Below are 21,423 nucleotides of genomic sequence, written 5' to 3' on the forward strand. Positions count from 1 at the left end.
GCAAATATTTATTATTGTTAAAAAACTATTGTTGATTGTTATATAACCGAGTACTATGCAGCCTTTTTAGGTCTTAAACATTTAAATGATGCCGAAAGGCATCGATTGTATGTACCTACAAGCAAACATATTTTCGCATTGTAAAATTATCTTCAAATTCAAGTATTTAAAATAAAATGTAATGAATCGGGATATGCGTTCCATGCCCTTACATTTAATATACCTTAATTAAATGTACAATTTATGCGGAAATTTAAATCAGAATTAAAACGCTCTTCTTAGTTCGATGGTTCCATCGCTAGCTGGCGTTGAAAATTGAACATTTTTCCCCAGGAATTAGTCCTCCATGTTTTATCTAGAAATTAAAGTAGTGATTATTATGACGGAACAATACTTTCCATCGGTTTATTCATAACAACTTGCTCGTCTCATCATGTCGGAAAAAGTTACGTGAAACTTGAGAAATTATTAGAATTACAAAGTAAAATATAATTAAGATAGGCTTATATAAATTAATCATATATGGTACATATAGATAAAAATATTCTTTACTTTTTCTTCAATTGTACAACGAAATTAGTCGGCGCGAAAATGACACGTAAAGAACCGAAACTTTGTAAACATTTATGATGATGCTTACTAACTAAAAATATTCTATAAATATTTCACCTGCCTAAATGGTCGAGAACAGAAGAATAATGGATTTGAATTGTTAAAGAATGACGCATCAGATGCTTTAATAAATATAGTGTTTGTGGTATTTGGAAGAAAATGAAATTATAACGTAAACGAAAATTCAATTACAATTTCTGATTCGTGTATGTAAAGTGAAAAAAAATACTGCATTTATATTTTTATAAAAATATTTTTTTCGTGAGTATATTCTTTATTTCAGAATCTTTATAAAATCAATATCATAACAGAGAAGTCACAACAGCCCTATCAAACTTTTATATTTAACATTCTAGGTACAATGGACTCTGAGAGTTCTGTTATATTGGAATCATGCGGAGAACATTCAATTTTAATTCAAACAGTAAAAGACATGGTTAATGTAAATACACATACTGAATTACAAAGTGAGGAAGGAGGATTTTTTGTAGTAACAGATGTTCAAGATGAACAACAAAATGTGATAGAAGTTTCAAATGAGCAATCAACAGTAGGACAGTCTGATGTACAATTTTCCTGGTCTAATTTATGTAGAATATGTGCAAATGTCAATGATCATTTAATCCCAATATTTGAAGGAGAAGGTCTACAACATGACTTATGTAATAAAATACATAAATATTTACCAATATGTGTATGTATTTATTTTTTATTGCTTATTACTTTTATTTATACATATAGAATGTCACATAAATTATTTTTCATAGGTATCTGAAAATGATGCACTTCCATTACAATTATGTTACCATTGTGCTGCTACATTATTAGCATGGCATGAACTATTAGAAGGATGTCTAAATGCAGAAAGAAGATTATTAGAGATGCAAGATGCTTTGCAAGAGAAACAGGTATATATATAAAGACTTAGTTATTTCAACAAGAAATTGTTTTTAAATCTGTATTAATTTCACAGGGTATAGAAGGATTAGAAACTTCTACACAGGATGCCACATCTGCACCTAATGCAACGGAATCACTTGTAAGTATAAGAACAGTACAAATAGCTTTTATCTGTGCATATGCCTTAAATGGTTTTTTTAATTATGTATAGCAGCAAGAAATTGTAAAGGATGAAGTCTCTGGGAATTCAGCTGTTAATGATTCAGACAGGTAATGACTTCCTTTATTTAAAACAAACTATAGAAAGACATGCAACTATTGGAGCTATGCAACATGTGTAATTGAACGTGCAGAAAATATGCCCAATATAAATAATGTTACACTCAGTACTTAAAATTTTCATAAAATTAATTTTAATAATGAATATGGAACGAAGCAATATTTTGAAAATTACTTTACATATTGACTATTTCAATTTGGAGTATGGAACAAGGATTACTGTGATTTCTTTCGATCAAAGCATTTATATATTGTTGTACACAAAGACTATTGCAAGTGGTCTATGCAAACGTCCTGAGAAAATGATGTATGACTGTGAGATTAAGGATTGTCAAGAAAAATAATCTTATTTTTCTCAAGTGCCATTGATTATTGGATTGAACAAGAACAATCTCCTATGTCGTTATAACTGCAAATTCGGAGTCAAGTATTGACTGTTTTGCAGGTCCGGTAGTATGCGAACACCGTTTAAGGTGTTCCTAGATATGCAGAATGTATTTCGGAAGCCACACAGAAAAAAGTTCCAGCTACAAGAAAGAAAGCCTACAGACAATGGAGATTGCGATTCGGTGTGGATTACCGTCATGAATTCGACACTTGATCAACCTACTATAATGTCTAACCAACTACAAGACAATGATGTTACTATAAAGGAAGAGGTTTCTCAAATCTATAATTCAGATAGTATCGAAAAATTAAAACTAGATGACGAGACGTACAAACCAACAGATTCTTCAAATGCAAAACATGGAAGTAAAAAAGTGAAAGGAAGATGTAAAATTTGTTCTAATAATTCAAAAGATTCAAAAGATCCTTGCGAACATATAAAGAATAAAGCTATCATTGATGTTCAAGAATCTTACCAATGCGTCGAATGCGGAAAATGTTTTAAGTTAAAAGATTCTTTTCTCAGACACATGAGGATACATACAGATGAAAGACCGTTTACTTGTCACGTGTGTGGAAAGCAATTTAGGGACTCTGGTGGTCTTTCTAGGCATTTAAAGGACGTACACGCAAAATTAAAAAATTTTACGTGCGATATATGTGGTAAATCTTTCGCATCGAAAGCTACGAGAGAAGACCATCGTCGAACGCATACAGGAGAAAGACCCTATGTATGTGATTCATGCGGAAAGACATTTAAATCTAAAGCTTCCTTATATATTCATAGTAAATTACACACGGATGAATTTCCACATCCTTGCTCTTATTGTAATAAAAAATTTCGTAGAAGACAGGAAATGTTAGCGCATGTGACCACTCACACAGGAGAGAAAAATTATGGTTGCGACGTGTGTTCGAAAAGATTTCGAGTGAAATCGGAACTCGTTAGACATAAGCTAATTCACTCTGAAACTAAACCTTTCGTTTGCGTGGAGTGTGGACTCGCTTTTCGACAGAAACGTTACTTGAATAATCATATTAAAAGCAGACATATTGAAACTTTACGAGCATGCTAATATGCAATCTTATCATTTCACTCTATACAGATATTTGAATTTACCAATAGACAGAAAGCATTCAAATCTGGTACATTTATTATTTTTCCAGGTTTGGTCTACTTCAGAAGAAATCCTTCACGACATATTGCTCATGGCAGCAAGCATTCCATGAGACGAATTCTAAAGAAAATATAAAAGAAAAATTTAATGATGATAGTGATCATTCGTTTGAAAGTTATTACAATACAGATTTAAACATGGCAGAAATGGTGAAAGTAATGCTACCTTCTTTGAGAGAAATGAAAAATCAATATACGTGCAAACACTGTCGACGAATTTTTGAAAGAAAATACCACTTATCCCGACATATACTCCAATGTAAAAGTGGCAGTTTCACTGAACGCACTATATCAAATGCGAAAGATGTAGATGAAACAGAAGATAAAGATATGAAAAACGAAAATCGTAAAGATCTAAGATTGTTTCAAAAATATAAAAAAAATAAAGTTGAAACGTATCCATGCATATATTGCGATTATACAGTCAAACAAAAAAAATTGCTCGAACTACATTTGTTGCAATCGCATTCAGAGTTTACCAGAAAGAAGGACAAAAAATTAAAATGTGCCGATCGAGAAATGGTTATGCGCGCCAAAATGGAAATCGATGGGAAAGTTTATTATCATTGTAACGAATGTGGTAAAAATCTTTATTCGCCGTATACGTTCTTCTGGCATGTACGTATACATACTGGAGAACGACCATATACTTGTCATCTTTGTGGCAAACAGTTTCGTATAAATCAAGGACTAGCGAGACATTTACGAGATACGCATGCAGGCATAAAAAATTTTCCATGTGACATATGCGGTCGAATGTTTTCGACAAAACGTAGCGCGGAAGATCATAAACGTATACATACTGGTGAACGACCATATATTTGTAATATTTGTGGAAAATCATTCAAGCAAAAAGCTTCTCTATTTGTACATAATCGCACTCATTCAGATGTGTTTCCTTTCAAATGTAATCATTGCGATCAGAACTTTCGAACGAGACCATTACTCATGTTGCATGTAAAGAAACATACAGGTGAAAAGCCACACGCATGCGATATATGCGATCGACGGTTCCGCATAAAATACGAGCTAAAGCGTCATCGTTTGATTCACTTTGATGATAAACCGTGGCAATGCACAGAATGCAATCTCTCGTTCCGACAGAAACGCTATTTAGTTAATCATAAGAAAGTTAATCATAAGTTCGCGGTTCCTATGAAATAATAGAGAAAACTCTCTTTTCAGGTGTAAGTATCAAATGACTGAAATCGATGTAAAACACAAGCCAAGCAATTTGTCTAATAATGAACATACGAAACACCAAAATAATGGTGTCGGAATACAAGTATTGTCAGAGACTGATATTAATATTAACAAAAACCAAAGAACAGAATCTCAAAGTAACTTGGGAATTGCTTCTAAAAAATATAAAAAACAAATTTCGTCAAAACGAACTTTGGAACAACGAATTGAATTAGCTCATTCGAAAATGATGGTCAATGGATTTACGTACTATAAATGTGATCGTTGTAAGAAAATACTTTCAACCGCGTATAATTTTCTAATTCATCTAAATATTCATACTGGAGAAAAACCGTATACGTGCCACGTTTGCGAAAAAGGTTTTCGTTCGGCATCTGGTTTGAACAGACACGTGCATGATGTTCACGCGAGAATAAAGAAATTCTCTTGCGATATATGCGGTCGATGTTTGGCCTCTAAAGCTTCGCGAGATGAGCACAGAAGAACTCATACAGGAGAAAGACCCTATATATGCGAAATTTGTGGGAAGTCGTTCAAACAGAGGGCATCTCTGCACGTTCACAAATCATTCCATTCAAAAGTTCTTCCGCATGAATGCTCCTTATGCAATCAAAGGTTTAAGAGAAAACAAGAATTAGATAACCATACTTTCATCCATACCAAGCAGAAACCTTATTCTTGCGATGTATGTGGCAAACAATTTCGTAGTAAAGGCTGTATTAGTCGTCATAAACGTATTCATAATAATCAAGGGTCCTAAATTTGTCCCGTATGCAATGCAAAGTTCAGTTAAGGATGTTACTTGAAGAGTCACAACAAGAATTTGCATAAAACTTCGCATTCGGTGACATGATATCGGAATGTTTATTTTGCAGGTGGAAGACCGAATCTGATCCTGTTACGCAAATATCGACGGCCGAAAGCGAAAGTACAAACGTTGAAGAGGTAGAATACATCCAGTGCGCTCAATGTGATATTGTTTTCGTAAATATGAAGTACCTTATAGATCATATGAACAGCGAGCATGGAGCTCAAATGCATTATTGTCAGTATTGTAAGCTAATGTATCATGGTAAAGATAAGGATTTTGAGGTTCACATATCAATGCATGGTAGTAATTATAATAAATTAAAAGATGCCACAGAAGGTGAAACTTTGGAATGCACAAACGAGGTGAAAAAAAAAGACAAGAATAATGAAAAATCTTTTAATCAGGACATTGAAAAGCCTCCGTGTTACACTTGCAATTTATGTAAGAGAAATTTCACAAAGAAGTGTGAATTAAAAAAGCACATAAACAGACATTCCGATGTCAACCCGATTCAAAATTCAGATGAGACAGAACTTGTAAATAAAGCAAAACAAATAATTAATGATCGTGTCTCTTACAAATGTGAAACGTGTACAAAGATCATATTTACAAAACGGGGATTCCTACGCCATATTCGTGTCCATTTTGATAAACGGCCATGTAAATGTGATTTATGCGGAAAGTCCTATCGTATCGAACAAGACCTAGCTAGACATATACGAGACGTTCACGAAGGATTAAAAAAATATGTTTGCGACATTTGTAATCGCGCGTTTGCGAATAAAGGAGCGAAAGATGATCATCGAAGGATTCATACCGGTGAACGTCCATACGCATGCGAACATTGTCCAAAAATGTTTCGAACTCTGAATTCAATTTATATTCACAATCGTGTACATACGGATTATAAACCTCATAAATGTTCATATTGTGGAAAACATTTTAGAAGCAGGCAGAGGTTAACTCATCATGAAACTACACATACAGGTATCAAAGCTTTTGCCTGCGAAATCTGCGGTAAAACGTTTTCCGTAAAAGGAGAAGTTGTACGACATCGTGCGATACATAACGAAGAAAAACCTTTCAACTGTAAATGCGGCATGAAATTTGGCCAGAAAAGATATCTGAGAAACCATATAAAACAACATCACAAGGAAGCATCTTCGTGGTTGTTAGCGGAATTATTGGGAAATAATAATTGAAGCACGGAACGTTGAAGTAAATTATGTCTTATAAACATTTTGGATGAGTATTATAAGATAAAATGTATAGTTAGGTATGTGTATTTTACTTTATTTCTTATATTGGTTTTAGAGATTAATCTAAAATATTACACATCAAAATTAATAAGATTATATTATAGTGAAATTGTATGAAATATGAAACATTTACATATCCCTGTTACATCTATAACAGTTGAATTATTTTAAATTCAGTTATGTAAAACAAAGAAAAATTCATTTAAATGAAAAGAAAACAGAGCAATGTAAAGTAAACATAAATAATACTATTATAGTTTGTTATCATTTTTTTTATTGTTTAACATATTATTACACATTTAATTATGCAGTATTATTGCAAAATCAATATCAAATGTTTAGTTGTTGCAATATCATATTTCAGTCTCCAAAGTGTACATATGTGTATCATACAGTAAAATACACAAATATGGTGAATGTAAATTTTATAATTAAGGCAATTTTTATATAAAGAATGTCTCAGGAAATATGCACTTTCTTAAATCTAATTGAAATAATAAAAGAACAATATAAAATATATACCTATCTCATAGTATTTTATAATCTTAAAAAGTCTTAGGTAAACGTGACTTACAAAAGTAAATAATACTATTAAATTCTCTTAGTTTGCCAGCTTTAAAAAATTTATTTTGTGAAGTGATAAAGCATCAATTTTTTGAATTTTTGTACTAATTCCTGTAAAATATTTTGCATTTATTTTATATAATCTTTCTTATATTTGATATAATGTTTGTTTTACCTGTTCTATAACCCCTGCCTTATCATCTTTTCCCACACAAGTGTTCTTTTTATCAATGTTGCTTATAGATAGTTTGTTAATATTAATATTCTCCAGTGTACTAATATCAGTATCTTCAAAATTATTTAGGTATAATCTTTTCAAATCATCTAAAACTTGTGTAATATCTACAACTTTCTTTGATGTTTTATATATCTAATAAAATAACATTAAATAATATTCATACATTTCTAATAAAAAGATAAAACATTTTTATAAACATAGAAATGAACTTACAAAGTTGGTTTTTTGATTTGAATTTAATATACTTCTTTTTTCAAGGTTTTGGATTCTTTGTCGTTCAGCAAATCTAGATTGCTTCCTTTCTGCTTTTGTGCTTCCTACTAAGCTTCGTATAATATTTCTATCCTCAGTGCTTTTCCAAGGGTCATAGGTTGCTACATTTTCCTTCAGTGTAAAAAAGTATATAGTCATGCATAGCTATTTAAAATCAATATAAAATGATAAATATTTAATAGCTAAAGACCTCTTTCCAATCTTCCATTATAGGAACACATAGGTTTTTAATTATTTCCAAAGATACTACTGATATTATTCTACATGGTACTTTAGAGTTATTTCGTTGTCTTTTAACCTTTTCACTACGCGTATTATTTAACATACGGTCCTGCAATTTCATTTTTTATTATTTTTTAATGCCCCTATGTACTCAATTATACTTACTACGCATACCTTCAACAATACTTTGTCAATTTTGTCACATTTATTTGGATATTTTATTTTTCTCCGTAAATTGTTTTTATGAGATTGCACCAAATGGTAAAATAACATGCCTCTACGTACTTTACATTTTTTGTATGAACGTCCCATATTTACAGCTTTATATGAACACGTTATTTTTAAATCTAACATTGACATGTTTATTCTCTAAATTAATGTATTAAGTAATATAAGTATAAATTTTAAAATAACGTTTAGAATAATTAATAATATTACGTATTAATACTCACATCTTCAATAAACCTCAAACTTTATGCGCGAATGCTCCGGAAATGGGAAATGAGACTATGAAAATATGGAATTAATCACGTTTCGTATCCTCGTGTCTCTTCCTGGACAAATTAAATTTGGATAGAATTTCTGGTATAGAGATTCTGATTATATAAGAAAATAGATAAAACTAAAAATAAAAAGATAATAATCCTTTTTAATAAAATTGATAATTTTTTATATCATATTTTTATATAAAGAATTACAAATTTTGTATTGTCTCATTTTATTTCATTTCTTTTCTTGTAAATCGAATCGTAAGTGGTGTTACAAACAAATAATGACGATTTTCATGGGCAACGAGTTTATAGTGATCCATATGAGTTAATAATTTAGAATCTTCGAATGAAATATACCTATGTATCCCAAACTTGTAATGTTTTACATTAACGTTACAAGTGTATTCTTTCTCAATACATTTATAGTATTTTTTAAAATCATTATAAAAAAAGCTATTGGTTTGTGCTTATTTATAAAAATTATTTATTTCTAAATTATTCCTCTTCTTCTTTCTTCAATTGTTCATATTAATTAGATATTAAAATAAAGAACCAAATCTCTACAAATTTTTCTGTTAAAAATTTATTTTTAGGTTTTTGACATAAAACCAAGATTTGTTTCGTTGCAAAGATTTCACTAATAATTTTTTTCCATTCATAAATTTTTATTTAATTATTGACATGCATTAATAATAAAAGATGTACGATAAAGTAAAGTTGCAAATTTGTTTTCCGTGAAATAAAAATAATCGCATAGAAAAGTTGCCTATTAAAGGGGATATCATCCTTGATGAAAGTTTCCGCGTAAGGGGAAAGGTATAAAATATTATATGGATCACTCGAACAATTTTCAACGAAATCTATAAGTGTTTTACTACAATTCTTTCTTTCTTTAAGGCGAATAGAGGAATGTAACATCTGGATAAATACTTTTGTATAGTTTGAGTTTGAAACAGCACATCTATAGTTAAAACAACCTTGCACGTAAATGTAATACATAGAAAACTATTTATAAGCGAAACACCGTCATCATATTATTGCCCGAAATAAGTTGCTCCACGCAAACATCGCGAAACATTTACATGGTGTTACGATTATAAATATCATCTACGAAATTTATTTCATTTTAATAATTTCAACAAAGAAAGTAATTATTCTAAAATATTTTTACGAGAACTTTTCTACGTTAATATTAATATTAAATGTGTGTGAACGTTCCGATAAAATATCATAGAACTGCTACCAATTAACTTAATGGAACTAATTAAAAATTTATTAGTAATTATAAAGCATTTTCAGCATATTTTTTTAATGAAATTTTTTTTATTGCATGTACAGTACTACAAAAAACATGTTTTTGCCAGTACAAATGCCCAATAATGAATAGCAACATAAATATTTTATGATTATGAACTCGTGAGGGTTTCGCTTTCGATTTCATTCGCACATGTCTATTGAGGATATAATAATCGAAGCGTTGGTAGAGAGGTGGAAAGCCGACGAGACGGACTGACAAATATATCAGTCTTATCCCACGCAGTATTGAAGTAAGTGGTCTACCGGAGACAACGGAAGACCAGTCATGAAAATTTGCATTGTGTGAACGCTCAGTCTGATTGAAAGATATCTTTACACATACTTAACTATAAAATGAACTTCACGCGCTTAAAACTACTATCATCTTCACGATATTTTAGTCAATAACAATTATTTCATAGCAGTGTTTTACGTAAAAAATTGATACTCTTTTATTTGATAAGTTTTGAATGAACTTACGTATCAATGGTATTCCTAATGATCCCTTATATCATTTAATAAAAAGTGATGGTTTCTGTTTATTAATATTTCTTTAAATTCGATTATTTATTCGGTAATTCGTGTGAAAAAGAGCTGTTACGAAGTATGACTGCTACCAGTTGTTAAATTATTTAAAAGTGTATCCAATATTCAATATGCAGCGGGTTCTTAGCTTTCAAATGGCTCGTGGGTTTGGCGAGTCCAGCGAGTTTGTGACAAAACGTATGTGCTTTTCGTTGATATTTTCGATCGGATTTCTTGCTTTATTGGGTGGATTTTTACTTGGCCGTTTTGCCACGCAAAGAGCTATAGAATTTCGTGCGGAAAAAAAGCGTCTTGAATTAGCGGGAAACGGGCTAGAAAATACGGAGTATCTCCAACGTTTCGTGCTCGAGCAACTAGAAAGGGCGCCTCTTGATCCTGATTTTGAAATGTACGTTTATTCATTATTTTTAATCTTAATATCCGACTTTTATATTATCTTAAAATATTTATAAAATAGGAAATGGGATTCCTTCAATTTAAAGGAAAATGATATACATCAAGTGAGTAATATTCTATCGAATTTATCGCTTATTGAAAAAGTCGTCAAATATCAATCGTACATCGTGGCAACCGCTAGAGGAGCCAGAGAGCCTGGTAAGTTATCTTTTTTTGTATTATTTTTAACATAAATCGCATTACTTTACCTACTGTAAATGTTCAGATAGGTACGTAGTTTTATCTGCTGGCGGTGAAGGTGTCGGAATCGCTTTAGAATTGGCAAAAATTTTCAATCAAATTCAAGAAGAATACACGTGGAAACCTCGTAGATCTATTATTTTTTGTTTATTTTCCGCATCTTCAAATCCTTGTCCAGAAATATTGTCCAGCTTTCTGCCTCACAAGATTGTGGCTTATATTGTAGTAGACCATCAAGCTTTACAAGGTTTGTTATCATAGGAAAGTTAGTGGTTATCAATTTTAAACACACATTTCAATTGATTACAGGTAAAGGCTACTTTATTGTATCTGGATCAGATATTGTACAGTTTATGGTTCTAGAATCTGCTAGCAATGTAAAAAACTGGTTTTCTTATGACAATCAGTTATTGTCCTCAAACAACACATTTTACAATGTTACAACTTCTCGGCTAGCTTTGAACATACCTCATGCAGTACTCTCTTATATGGTAAATAATAGAAATAATTATAAATATTTATATAATAGACAATATTCATTGCTTGTCTTTTCCATATATTTTTAGAATAATAATATCACATGCAATGAAAATCATCATGAGAGGGAATTACGTAAAATAATTTTAGCACAAATAGTTGGTCAAACTATTTGGAAGTTCTCTGAATGTTTAATAATAAAATGGAACCCTAGTTATTTTAATAACACTGCCCTTGATGTATTAAAATCTATAAACAATACTGAATTATTAGATGTTAAAGGTACAAAATACATTACATACTATATTACATACTATATACCATCATACTTGCTTTGACTTTTATAACATTAAATAAAATTACTTTTTTCTAGAGAAAGTACAGCAAACCTTGGATAAATTGCTGACAAGCATTAAAATTTGTAATAAAAAAATTGATACAGTTGACAACATCAAGTATGTAATTTTTACAAGCTACATAAAATTCTTATATTTACATGCTACAAATTATTAACATTTCAGAAATCTAGAGAATCTATACCTTTTTTGTTACAGCACACTTGACACAAGGATACTAAATGATTTACTGATGGATTTGGATAGAATTCTTTTATGTCCTGATAAGCAAAATCAATCCAGAACTGATTGGTCAACATTTTTTAGATTGAGTTATGAGCCTTCAAACAAAATCATAATGTACATGAACGAAGTGGTAAAGTGTTATGAAAATGCTATACAACTTTTACAAGATCGATAGAAAAAATATAAGTACAAAATGTTAGATATGGAATTGTCTTTTGAAATGACTGTGGTAACATTTAATAATTATCATTGACTTTTTTTTGACACTTTTACCATATACTTAGCTTAATTTTTTATTTTGGAGTTCCTATTTTTCATTTGCATATCATTATGAATTATACAGACACAAACATTTATACACATATAAGTGAGTACAAAATATGTATTATTTTTTACCTGTGATAAATTAGATCAATTTAAATGTTCTACAACTTTAAATTAATGTATGTTTCCTATACCATATCTTATTTCTCTCTCAAATTGAGAAGCATCAAGTGTTCCTTCGATAGCTTTGCAGTTTGGATTAAATACAGAATAAGCACTAAGTTCACCTGACTTTTTTGGTTTAGATTGAGTATTTAGACAAATAAATATTAATGTAGACAAAATAAAATATACTGCTCCAAATTCATATTGAATGGCAATTATATACAAGGTACCCCATAGAAGAAAATACAGTAGATATGTCACTATTCTTAGCATTGTACATTGTGATTGGTCTACACTGTCATCTGAACAGGTACTTTCCGCATCCTGGTCATCCTGCAAGCTTTTCATCCTTAATCATACTGATTTATTGTATACATTTTACAATAAATGTTATTTCTTATGTAACAAACGTATTTATTATAATATCCTCCAATATTATTCATACCGTATAAAAGAGCATCCATAGCTGGATGGAAAGTCAGTCATAACATTTACAGTATCTTACTTGTGTCACACGTAACATAACCTTACCTTGATATCGGATTTTAACGGTGCTGCCACTGAAGAATCTTCAACTGATTTATTTCCATTCCACGGTAGGACAGTTTTTATCACATTCTTAATAGACTCTATCATTTCTTCCCTTCGTTTACGACGTCTATAAGCTTCGAGTCTCTCTTTTATGTCACTTCGAACCATATTGAACGTGACGTAACGTATTGAGCGTTATATTTATTCGTAACTCGGTTTTTTAACTCGGCTTTACAATATAAGTGATATAACAAAATAACAATCGTTTTATAAATGATTGGTCGCTTATCGCAGCTGTATTATTTGCATATCTTATTATTGGTCGATATGTACATGATGTATACATACTACATACATTGTCTTACTGTCTTAACTGTCATATGTTATTATAGGTTGATCGAGTGAAGTTCGTCCAATATATGTACATATATTTGACAACTTATTATGTATAGTAGAACAAGGCGATATTATGTTAAACAATATGATTTTACAAGGAAGATAGGTTAACAAATATTTTTATTAAAATAGTACTAATGGCGAACCAAGCCAAAAGCGAAACACAATCTGATTCTATTGACGTTAAATTACTCAATGTATTAGATACTCGGTTACTTGGCGGTGCCGTTGATTTTGGATCTTCTTTCATCATCTCCGGGATTTTGGCGATCATATTTAGAACTATGATTGCGCCGGTTGAAAGGGTTAAATTGATTTTACAGACACAGGCGAGTAGCCAGCAAATAGGACATGCGAAACGATCCGCATACTCTGGCGTTTTAAATGCACTTATTAGAATACCTAAGGAACAGGGGTTCCTGTCTCTTTGGCGCGGAAATGTTCTCAATATTTGTCGATATTTTCCAGCCCAAGCAATTAATTTTTCCTTTTACAATATATACTACGGAATGTTCCAAAAAGTTTGTCCGATAGATTATTAATAAGAATATTTTTTTAAATATAATTCTGAAATTTGCGCACGTAAACATCAAATAGTGTTACATAGATGATTGAATCGAAGAATTACAGTCACATCGTTTTGCCATTCATGACTGGCGGTGCTGTCGGTTTAACTTCCTGTACGGTTCTCTACCCCCTTCATTTTTGCAATACTCGAATAACCGTAGATATTGGCGACAACAAGATAGTTAAGAGGGAGTTTTACGGATTCAGTGACTGCATATGCAAAATTTATAAAAACGACGGTTTAAAAGGATTATATCAAGGACTGTCTGTCTCGATTTGCGGGCTATCTTTATACAGGTTTGGAGTATTTAAGAATAATTGTATCAATTGATTAATCAATGTCAAAAGTATTGACCGTCTATTGAACGAATTTATACATTTAAATATTTCAACTTGATTCTTTATTTCTTACATTATACACTAGGTGCCCTGTATTTTACAAAATTCAACCTACGATTTCTTTTGATTTTATCTTCAAATAAATGTTTGACGATAGATGAAAGGACAACGTACAGATAGATATCGTGACAATAAAAATTTATTTATAATCTCATAGTGATTAGGTGATGTGAATGAAAAATTTTAAATGCATTTTGTAGGTCCATTTACTTTGGTCTTTATGCAACTGGTAAACGAACATATTTGAACAATTATGCAACAGACCATGACACAAGGAACGCACCATTCTTTATGTCCTTGGCCCTTGCTCAATTATCTTCTTGGATCGCGACAATTGTGTCCTATCCCTTCGACACAACGTCTAGACAAAAAATGCTTTGGAGCGGGCGTGGTCCGAGAAGTTTCGTGCCAGTGCGACACGTGGTCGGTAAAAAATTCTAAAACAACTTTAATGGGAATTTTAAAGGTTCGTTTACTGAGTACGACTATTCAATACTCCGTCAGATCGCTACTATCATAGAAAAAGATGGCCCAATTGGTTTTTATAGAGGCATGGCTGCTAACTTAATGAGTACTCTTTGTGGATCTTTACTTCTGGTTACATACGATATAGTTAAGCTACGTTTTGATCAGTTAATGCAATCAAAGGTATTCCGTTTGTAAACTATTTGTTATTTTAAAAGTTTACATTTAAAAAATTGTGTTTTGTAGAATAGTAAATCCGAAACTTGAAGATTGCTAAGAAGCTTACATGTTTAGCAAATGTCAATACAAAAGTAAATTTAAGATGATGCATTATTGGATTATACTTATACACATAAACGGTAATTGTTTATACAAATAAATTGTGAAAAAAATAAACCAGTGTAAAAAATAGCTTATAATAATTCATAGAATTTGTTTGTACGCCTATTTAGAATTTGTTTGTTATCAGTGTTTGTTAGGAAAATTTATATGTACAAGTAATACATAATTTTCTATGAGTCGAAGATTAGGAACAGAAATTGCCAAGTGCAACATGATGCAATGTTGTGAATCCAAGAATGTGTAACTGGCATTATCTAAAGCACACGTATTGAGTTAGATTAAATAAAAATTACTTATGCTAGATAGATTGTAGATAGTATAATAATCGACGATAAAATTTATTTTAATATAACACAAAGCTGTCACGTTCATGCATTAAATGCATCTTTTCAATTTCAAGCAATCTTTCCAACTCTACTCTTGACCGTGAAAAATGCGTACTTTGAATAAACTAGTCCTCAGCGGTTTCTGTTTTATATCTTGAATAACCTTCATATTTTATATCGGTTGGGAAAGTATTACATCTATTGAGACCTCGATCTGCGTATAATCGCTAAAAATTATATAACAAATCACTCCTTACAGAAACTTCGTAGTGTCACAGTAACATTCTATCGAGACACATAGAGCGCTCACGGTAGAATCAATTTCAAACACAGTGATACCCAGATGGTGCGTGGCCATACAACCGAAGAGGTGACCTAGACTTCTCTTTATTTTGCCGTGAGTGTATCAAGGGTAAAACTGGGAAGTAGGCAGTGCGAATAAAACAGAATAAATAGAGTCTAATAAGCATAGAGATATAAAGATAGAGTACGCGAATCATACGTGACTGTGTAAGTGGATGTAATGTAAGAATAAAAAGATAACGCTGCATAGAGGGTATTGTTTAATCAAACTGCACATTGATGTCGCTTGCTGATTGGTGTTATACTTACATATTTAATATACGAATACGTATGCGTTATTACACAAAGGCACAAGAGGTCTCTATGCAATGTTCTTTCTCTATTCCTATATCGCCTTTCAGTTCGTTCACGCACTCTAATTTTATACTTTTATGGTAATAAGACATTGTAAGAGTGAGGTTTCTTACTCCTCATCACATATTACATATTTCTTTAGTTTAGTTAAAAATTATTGGTCAAATATAGTTGCGTTTGGTATCGTTTTGATTGTACGATTGTCAATAATTCGATTAAGGTATTCTTCTAACAGTATAATAAAAAATTAAAAAAAGATTATACTTCTCCTATTCCGATAATTCAATACCGGGTTGAATTACAATACATCGGTGAAGATCATTGATAACATAGAAACTCGAACCATAGATTCCAAGAATTGATGAAGATAACCCTATAGAAGGTTAAGTTCGTTGTCATATGCATATATCTACACATTGTTATGTATGTCACAGTTGCAGAATCACGTTGGTAATCACAAAAAAAGAAGATGGAGTACCTTAGAAACAATAGTTCTGGTTCTTTGGCCATTGAAAGTGTCCGTGAAAGTCGTGTGCTCGTTCTTTATACCGGCGGTACCATTGGAATGATTAGAAATGAAGATGGAGGTAATACGTTTCTCTTTCTCTTTCACGTGAAATTATGATTGAAGTGGTTGTTGTTAAAACTGTGAAGATAATAAGATTTATCATCTTACTATAGTTCTCGTACCTAAAGCGAACGCTTTCGTGAAAAAGCTGCGAAATTATCCACACATGTACGACCGAGAATACGCGGAAAAACGATTCGGGTTGATGGGACCGCTTGTACTTCCGTAAGTGCATAATCGATTTATTGATTGGGAAAAAAGAAAAAGTTAATAATCCTGATAAATTCGTAACGATACGTGATCAACTAATAGGTATTTATTTTTATTTGGTTTTTCTTTAAAGAATGACTGCGACAGACAGCAAACGTGTCATTTATAACGTATTGGAATATTCGCCATTGTGTGATTCTAGTAACATGACAATGGACGATTGGATTCGTATTGCCCATGATATCAAGGTAACTTCTATTATGCAAGTATACATAGTTAGAGACGCTATATGTATGGTTTAATCATGTATATACATATATTCATAGGATCTCTTTCGCGAATGTATTGCAAAAAAATGAAAGGACCATAAACGCATGTAAATAAAGTTAGAATAGCGTAGAGATTTTTCCGATACTGCTCATTAAAGTGCTTGAAATACTGCTAATATCTTTTCTTTCGGAAATAAATGCTTCAAATACTGGATAATTTTAGAAATAAGTTTTATTTTATTGTAAACTGTAGACAAAGAGTTGCGAAAGAGAAATAACTAATTAAATAATTAATTAAATAAGCTTTACACTCAACACGATATTCGCTGTTCTAGCAAGCTTACGAACGTTTCGACGGATTCGTAATTTTACATGGGACAGACACGTTAAGTTACACGGCATCTGCTCTATCTTTTATGCTCGAATCTTTGGGCAAAATAGTTATTTTAACTGGCTCTCAAGTCCCAATTTTCGACAGCAGAAGCGACGGGTTGGATAACTTTCTGTCATCCCTAATAATAGCTGCAAATTACAACATACCGGAAGTATGCGTATACTTTGGAACAAACTTGATGAGAGGAAATCGTACCTGTAAAATATCGGCCACTTCGTTCGAGGCGTTCGATTCACCGAATTTTCCACCGTTGGCTAAGGCCAACATCACGATAGAAGGTTAGCAGTTGACCCAATTACAGGGTGCAATTTGCTTAATTGACTGTGGTTTTGCTCGTTTCGTGCAATCTTCTTCCACGAGATATTCTTTTGTCCGTTAAATGGAACTCTAAATGCAAATCGATACATGCAATGATAGCGTAATACGTACCAGATGATATTACAATTCTATGACGTTCAAAGATTTTTATCAGGAATCTATATTTGGAAACTAGTAGTTACATTAGCATTATCATATAAAATAACGTGTTCGTATATGTTAATTTATTGCGACATGCACGTGTTAAACTTTGTTATAAACTACTGTTGCAATACAGAAAATGTAGTTAAAGAGAATCTGTATTAGCATACATAACGTGTACGATTGTAGTTTAAGAATATCTTTAATATGTGCCGTTTTATCAGCGTCACTGTAATATACATGTATGTGTGTGCATTGCAGTGGATTATCGGGCAATATTCCGTCCATTTACGTTGGAAAAGTTTCACGTATACGCGTCCTTGAACAGAAATGTTGGATTGCTACGAATATTTCCAAGTATGACTACGCATTTGGTAAGGGCGTTTCTACAGCCCCCGATCGAAGGTGTGGTGCTACAGTCCTACGGAGCAGGGAACGTGCCCACGAATCGAGAGGATATAATTAAAGAATTGTCCGCAGCTACGAAACGCGGAGTCATCATCGTCAATATTACACAATGCGCGACAGGCTGCGTTAAGAATTCATACGCACCTGGAAAACTTCTCGAGGAAGCTGGTACGTTTAAAATTATATTAAAAATTCGCGATTCAAAAATGAGAATATTCTTAATATCGAATTTGAGATTGCAGCAGATCTAAAGGCGAAAGTTTAAAAATTTGCAGGTGTAATATCAGGTTCTGATATGACACCAGAAGCTACGTTGACTAAACTCGCTTACGTATTATCGAAGAAAGAATGGGATTTACAAACGAAGCGTCAAATGATGCAAACGAATCTCCGCGGAGAATTAACTGCTCAACGACCGCCGTATCTCGAGGATATAGATCTTGTGGAGGCGGTTGCAAGATCTTTGAGACTTTCTTCAACGGCGGAACGTCAAGAATTGGGATCGATTCTTTTCCCTGCGATGTTGAACGCTGCCGTGAGGAGCCGCGATGTCGTGAAACTCGAAATATTGAAAGGATACGTAAGTATGTGTAATTAAGCCATTCATACGATACTCGATTTTTTTTTTTCAAAGTAGTTTATACTTTTCGACTAGGGTGCAGATATATCGCAACAAAATGCAGATGGTCGCACGGCATTGCATATTGCTTGCTGCGAAGGTGATTTAAACGTCGTCCACTGTCTTTTACGAATGGGTGCGAACGTTCACATCAAAGATCGATTTAACCGTACACCACTCACCGACGCGATAGAGTTCGATCATCACGAGGTATAATGTCACTCGAACCTTGTATTTCGCATTTATTCCACTTCATGTCGTATTTCCATTTCGATTTTCCAGATCATTAATATTCTAGTACATAATGGTGCACACTTACACGGAAGCGCATATATAATAGGAGAGAAAATGTGTGCCGCTGCAGCCGTTGGAAACGTGAAGCGTTTAACGTCGTATCAATTAGCGAACGCAGACCTCTCGCAGAAGAATTTTTCTGGGAGGACACCCTTGCATTTCGCAGCGCTACATAATAACACACAAGCTGTTAAATTCTTATTGGATCATAATGTGGAGACGGAATGTTACGACAAAACGGAACAATCGCCGTACGATCTTGCCAAAGCGTCGGGTTCCGCAGATGCGGAGAAATTGTTGTCGCCGCTTTATTCCTCGAACTCGCTTGTTATGGAGGAAACTTCGAGATGAAAGTGAAACGACCGCTAGTCCGTAACTAAACCACGCAATTTTACACAACAAATCACATCAGACTAAAAATAAAACCCGTGTATCTGCGTTAAGTACAATAGCATAAAATAGACATCTATTCAACTATCTTTGTATTATATTTGCGTCCTAGTTGAAATAATATGATTGCGAAGACGGCGGACCACGTAAATACGTTAATTTGTCGCAGAAGAGTCGTTAAGCATTTCATACAATAGTTAACGAAAAGTGAAAGTCTAAAGCGACGATGATTATGACTGGATCACGCAGCGGTGCACGCGAAAATATTTCGCGCGAGATAATAACGTATTTCCTTGAGCGTAGTAAAGTGCGAGTTTGAAGTGTGAAAAACCGATGTTCCTTCATTTTTGTACAAAAATATTTCTTTCTGTATGTGTGCAGTAATAGAGAGTATGCGTTACATCATCACATTATCCCAAGCTCGTCCATCACGGTTCTTAAAAGCTTCGGCGTTATTAAACAATCCTTATAAATGTAAGCGCAATTATGATTTCCCTTTCGTCCGGTAATCACAGCATCTTGAATGATCGTACCATTTGTAACATCCTTGAACCAACTGTGACTGTTGATAAATCAATTTAAAACATCCTTGTAATATCAAGTTTCTGAGTATTCTCTTTCCGATCTTACCTTGATAATCCATCGATTATTTTATCTGTACTCGTTGGATTCTCCGAATGCGCGGCTATTGAAACGATCGAACAAACGATACGTTGCATGCACGGAACCACGTAATCGTTGTCGAACATCATTTCATTAATAGCGTTCCCTATTTGTAACCATTGTCCATTATCCGCCGAGCCTAACATTGTATACGATAAGAGAAGAAAAAACTATTAATGAATATAGAGAATTATAGTATCATTTACTTACGATAATTATACTGTGGATGCGCTTTCGAGAATAATGGCGAAACTACGCTAAACAGGGTGGCCATTAATCCAACAATTCCAATGCTTTTCGTATCAACGTTGAACAACGATGGATATTCACCATTCTCCCCTATTTTATGCTCGAACGGTATCGAAAGGAAAGGAATAGTCACAGCCCAATCAATCTGTGACGATTATTATTATTACAAATAAGAAGACTTCTTATCTGGATCGAGTGAAAGTTAACAATTACCCGAATTTTCTGAAACTTACACGAAATTGTTCTTGCTCCGAATCGAAAGAGATCAGCCCACCATTTGGATGCTTTCCAAATACCTTACTGTGAGTCCTCGAAGCTTTTGCCTTTCCATTAACGTTATCCTTCGGTTCAGAAAGGTGCAGCAAACAACATAGCGATAATAATATAACGAAGTATTTGAACGAATTTCTCATGATTTTTATTGTTCTACTAAAAAAAAAAAAAGGAAAAAAAAAGTTGATCTGTCGTAAAAGCTGGTGCTGCTGCAGCGAACTGAAGCAAATTATCGGCGGTGGAGAATTTTTGTTACACTTACGGTAGATCTGTGGTGGCTAGTAAATCGACTAATTGGAACGAACACAGGAATACGTGTGAGGAATCCTTGATCTCTGCTGGCAGTTTTTGTACAGAAGCCAGCCCAACCCCTCTTGACAAGTAGGAAACACTATTCCGTCAAGCGGAATTAACGAACCTAAGAGAGAATTCTGGTTAAATTACTGTACCGAAACAACGTCGCCGCAGCTGTTACGCCGCTCATCGTCACGCCTAATTCCGCAAATTCGCGCGAGTCCGCGTTTCGCAATTACATATTCCTTCGTGTTTCGTTATTTTCACTA

At 32.9% G+C, this 21,423-nt stretch overlaps 7 protein-coding genes and 1 long non-coding RNA gene across 20 annotated transcripts; 4 read left to right on the forward strand and 4 right to left on the reverse strand.

Moving 5' to 3' along the window:
* The first annotated feature begins 29 nt into the window (after positions 1-29).
* LOC139992488 (uncharacterized) lies at positions 30-7,145 on the forward strand. Of its 6 annotated transcripts, XM_072013369.1 has the most exons (7): positions 30-873; positions 969-1,306; positions 1,380-1,520; positions 1,586-1,651; positions 1,724-1,782; positions 2,237-2,909; positions 3,346-3,531. In XM_072013369.1, exons 2-7 carry the CDS (start codon positions 974-976, stop codon positions 3,406-3,408), a joined length of 1,335 nt encoding a protein of 444 aa, XP_071869470.1. In that variant the 5' UTR covers positions 30-873; positions 969-973; the 3' UTR covers positions 3,409-3,531. The 6 variants fall into 6 exon arrangements, with proteins under 6 accessions (XP_071869470.1, XP_071869467.1, XP_071869468.1 ...); XM_072013366.1 differs by lacking the exons at positions 2,237-2,909; positions 3,346-3,531 and adding an exon at positions 5,434-7,145; XM_072013367.1 differs by lacking the exons at positions 2,237-2,909; positions 3,346-3,531 and adding an exon at positions 5,434-7,145 and having other exon boundaries at positions 1,727-1,782.
* Positions 4,554-5,454, forward strand: LOC139992501 (zinc finger and BTB domain-containing protein 41-like). Its single transcript, XM_072013391.1, has one exon. It carries the CDS (start codon positions 4,554-4,556, stop codon positions 5,316-5,318), a length of 765 nt encoding a protein of 254 aa, XP_071869492.1. The 3' UTR covers positions 5,319-5,454.
* Positions 6,997-9,591, reverse strand: LOC139992502 (uncharacterized). Of its 5 annotated transcripts, none has more exons than XR_011801124.1 (7): positions 8,378-8,828; positions 8,094-8,292; positions 7,894-8,034; positions 7,644-7,814; positions 7,368-7,562; positions 7,203-7,303; positions 6,997-7,112 (listed from the first exon to the last, which is right to left on the reverse strand). XR_011801124.1 is itself a non-coding variant. In XM_072013393.1 (7 exons), exons 3-7 carry the CDS (start codon positions 8,283-8,285, stop codon positions 7,253-7,255), a joined length of 750 nt encoding a protein of 249 aa, XP_071869494.1. In that variant the 5' UTR covers positions 8,286-8,292; positions 8,378-8,547; positions 9,347-9,591; the 3' UTR covers positions 7,122-7,252. The 5 variants fall into 5 exon arrangements, 4 of the variants coding, with proteins under 4 accessions (XP_071869494.1, XP_071869497.1, XP_071869496.1 ...); XM_072013393.1 differs by lacking the exon at positions 6,997-7,112 and adding an exon at positions 9,347-9,591 and having other exon boundaries at positions 7,122-7,303; positions 8,378-8,547; XM_072013396.1 differs by lacking the exon at positions 6,997-7,112 and having other exon boundaries at positions 7,122-7,303; positions 8,112-8,292.
* A 342-nt stretch (positions 9,592-9,933) lies between these two features.
* On the forward strand, positions 9,934-12,390 carry LOC139992493 (transferrin receptor protein 1). The gene is made up of 7 exons (XM_072013378.1): positions 9,934-10,646; positions 10,716-10,852; positions 10,920-11,141; positions 11,204-11,385; positions 11,461-11,653; positions 11,745-11,826; positions 11,926-12,390. Exons 1-7 carry the CDS (start codon positions 10,369-10,371, stop codon positions 12,125-12,127), a joined length of 1,296 nt encoding a protein of 431 aa, XP_071869479.1. The 5' UTR covers positions 9,934-10,368; the 3' UTR covers positions 12,128-12,390.
* On the reverse strand, positions 11,188-13,086 carry Saysd1 (SAYSVFN motif domain containing 1). Its single transcript, XM_072013403.1, has 2 exons — positions 12,913-13,086; positions 11,188-12,714 (listed from the first exon to the last, which is right to left on the reverse strand). The coding sequence occupies exons 1-2, from the start codon at positions 13,078-13,080 to the stop codon at positions 12,391-12,393; spliced, it is 492 nt and encodes a 163-aa protein (XP_071869504.1). The 5' UTR covers positions 13,081-13,086; the 3' UTR covers positions 11,188-12,390.
* Positions 12,863-20,276, forward strand: LOC139992485 (L-asparaginase). 3 transcript variants are annotated; one of them, XM_072013359.1, is made up of 9 exons: positions 12,863-12,977; positions 16,499-16,651; positions 16,746-16,857; positions 16,976-17,090; positions 17,447-17,783; positions 18,226-18,540; positions 18,648-18,952; positions 19,028-19,201; positions 19,274-20,276. In XM_072013359.1, the coding sequence occupies exons 2-9, from the start codon at positions 16,534-16,536 to the stop codon at positions 19,634-19,636; spliced, it is 1,839 nt and encodes a 612-aa protein (XP_071869460.1). In that variant the 5' UTR covers positions 12,863-12,977; positions 16,499-16,533; the 3' UTR covers positions 19,637-20,276. The 3 variants fall into 3 exon arrangements, with proteins under 3 accessions (XP_071869460.1, XP_071869461.1, XP_071869462.1); XM_072013360.1 differs by lacking the exon at positions 12,863-12,977 and adding an exon at positions 13,999-14,172; XM_072013361.1 differs by lacking the exon at positions 12,863-12,977 and adding an exon at positions 15,874-16,008 and having other exon boundaries at positions 16,505-16,651.
* On the reverse strand, positions 14,217-15,658 carry LOC139992510 (uncharacterized). Its single transcript, XR_011801135.1, has 2 exons — positions 15,523-15,658; positions 14,217-14,711 (listed from the first exon to the last, which is right to left on the reverse strand). It is a non-coding gene; the product is annotated as an uncharacterized lncRNA (long non-coding RNA).
* On the reverse strand, positions 19,623-21,227 carry LOC139992503 (uncharacterized). Of its 2 annotated transcripts, none has more exons than XM_072013398.1 (5): positions 21,123-21,227; positions 20,821-21,013; positions 20,549-20,732; positions 20,306-20,477; positions 19,623-20,237 (listed from the first exon to the last, which is right to left on the reverse strand). In XM_072013398.1, exons 2-5 carry the CDS (start codon positions 20,998-21,000, stop codon positions 20,081-20,083), a joined length of 693 nt encoding a protein of 230 aa, XP_071869499.1. In that variant the 5' UTR covers positions 21,001-21,013; positions 21,123-21,227; the 3' UTR covers positions 19,623-20,080. The 2 variants fall into 2 exon arrangements, with proteins under 2 accessions (XP_071869499.1, XP_071869498.1); XM_072013397.1 differs by having other exon boundaries at positions 20,821-21,016; positions 21,123-21,225.
* Positions 21,228-21,423: the final 196 nt, after the last annotated feature.

Source organism: Bombus fervidus, chromosome 11, assembly GCF_041682495.2.
Source record: "Bombus fervidus isolate BK054 chromosome 11, iyBomFerv1, whole genome shotgun sequence".
NCBI lineage: Eukaryota > Metazoa > Arthropoda > Insecta > Hymenoptera > Apidae > Bombus > Bombus fervidus.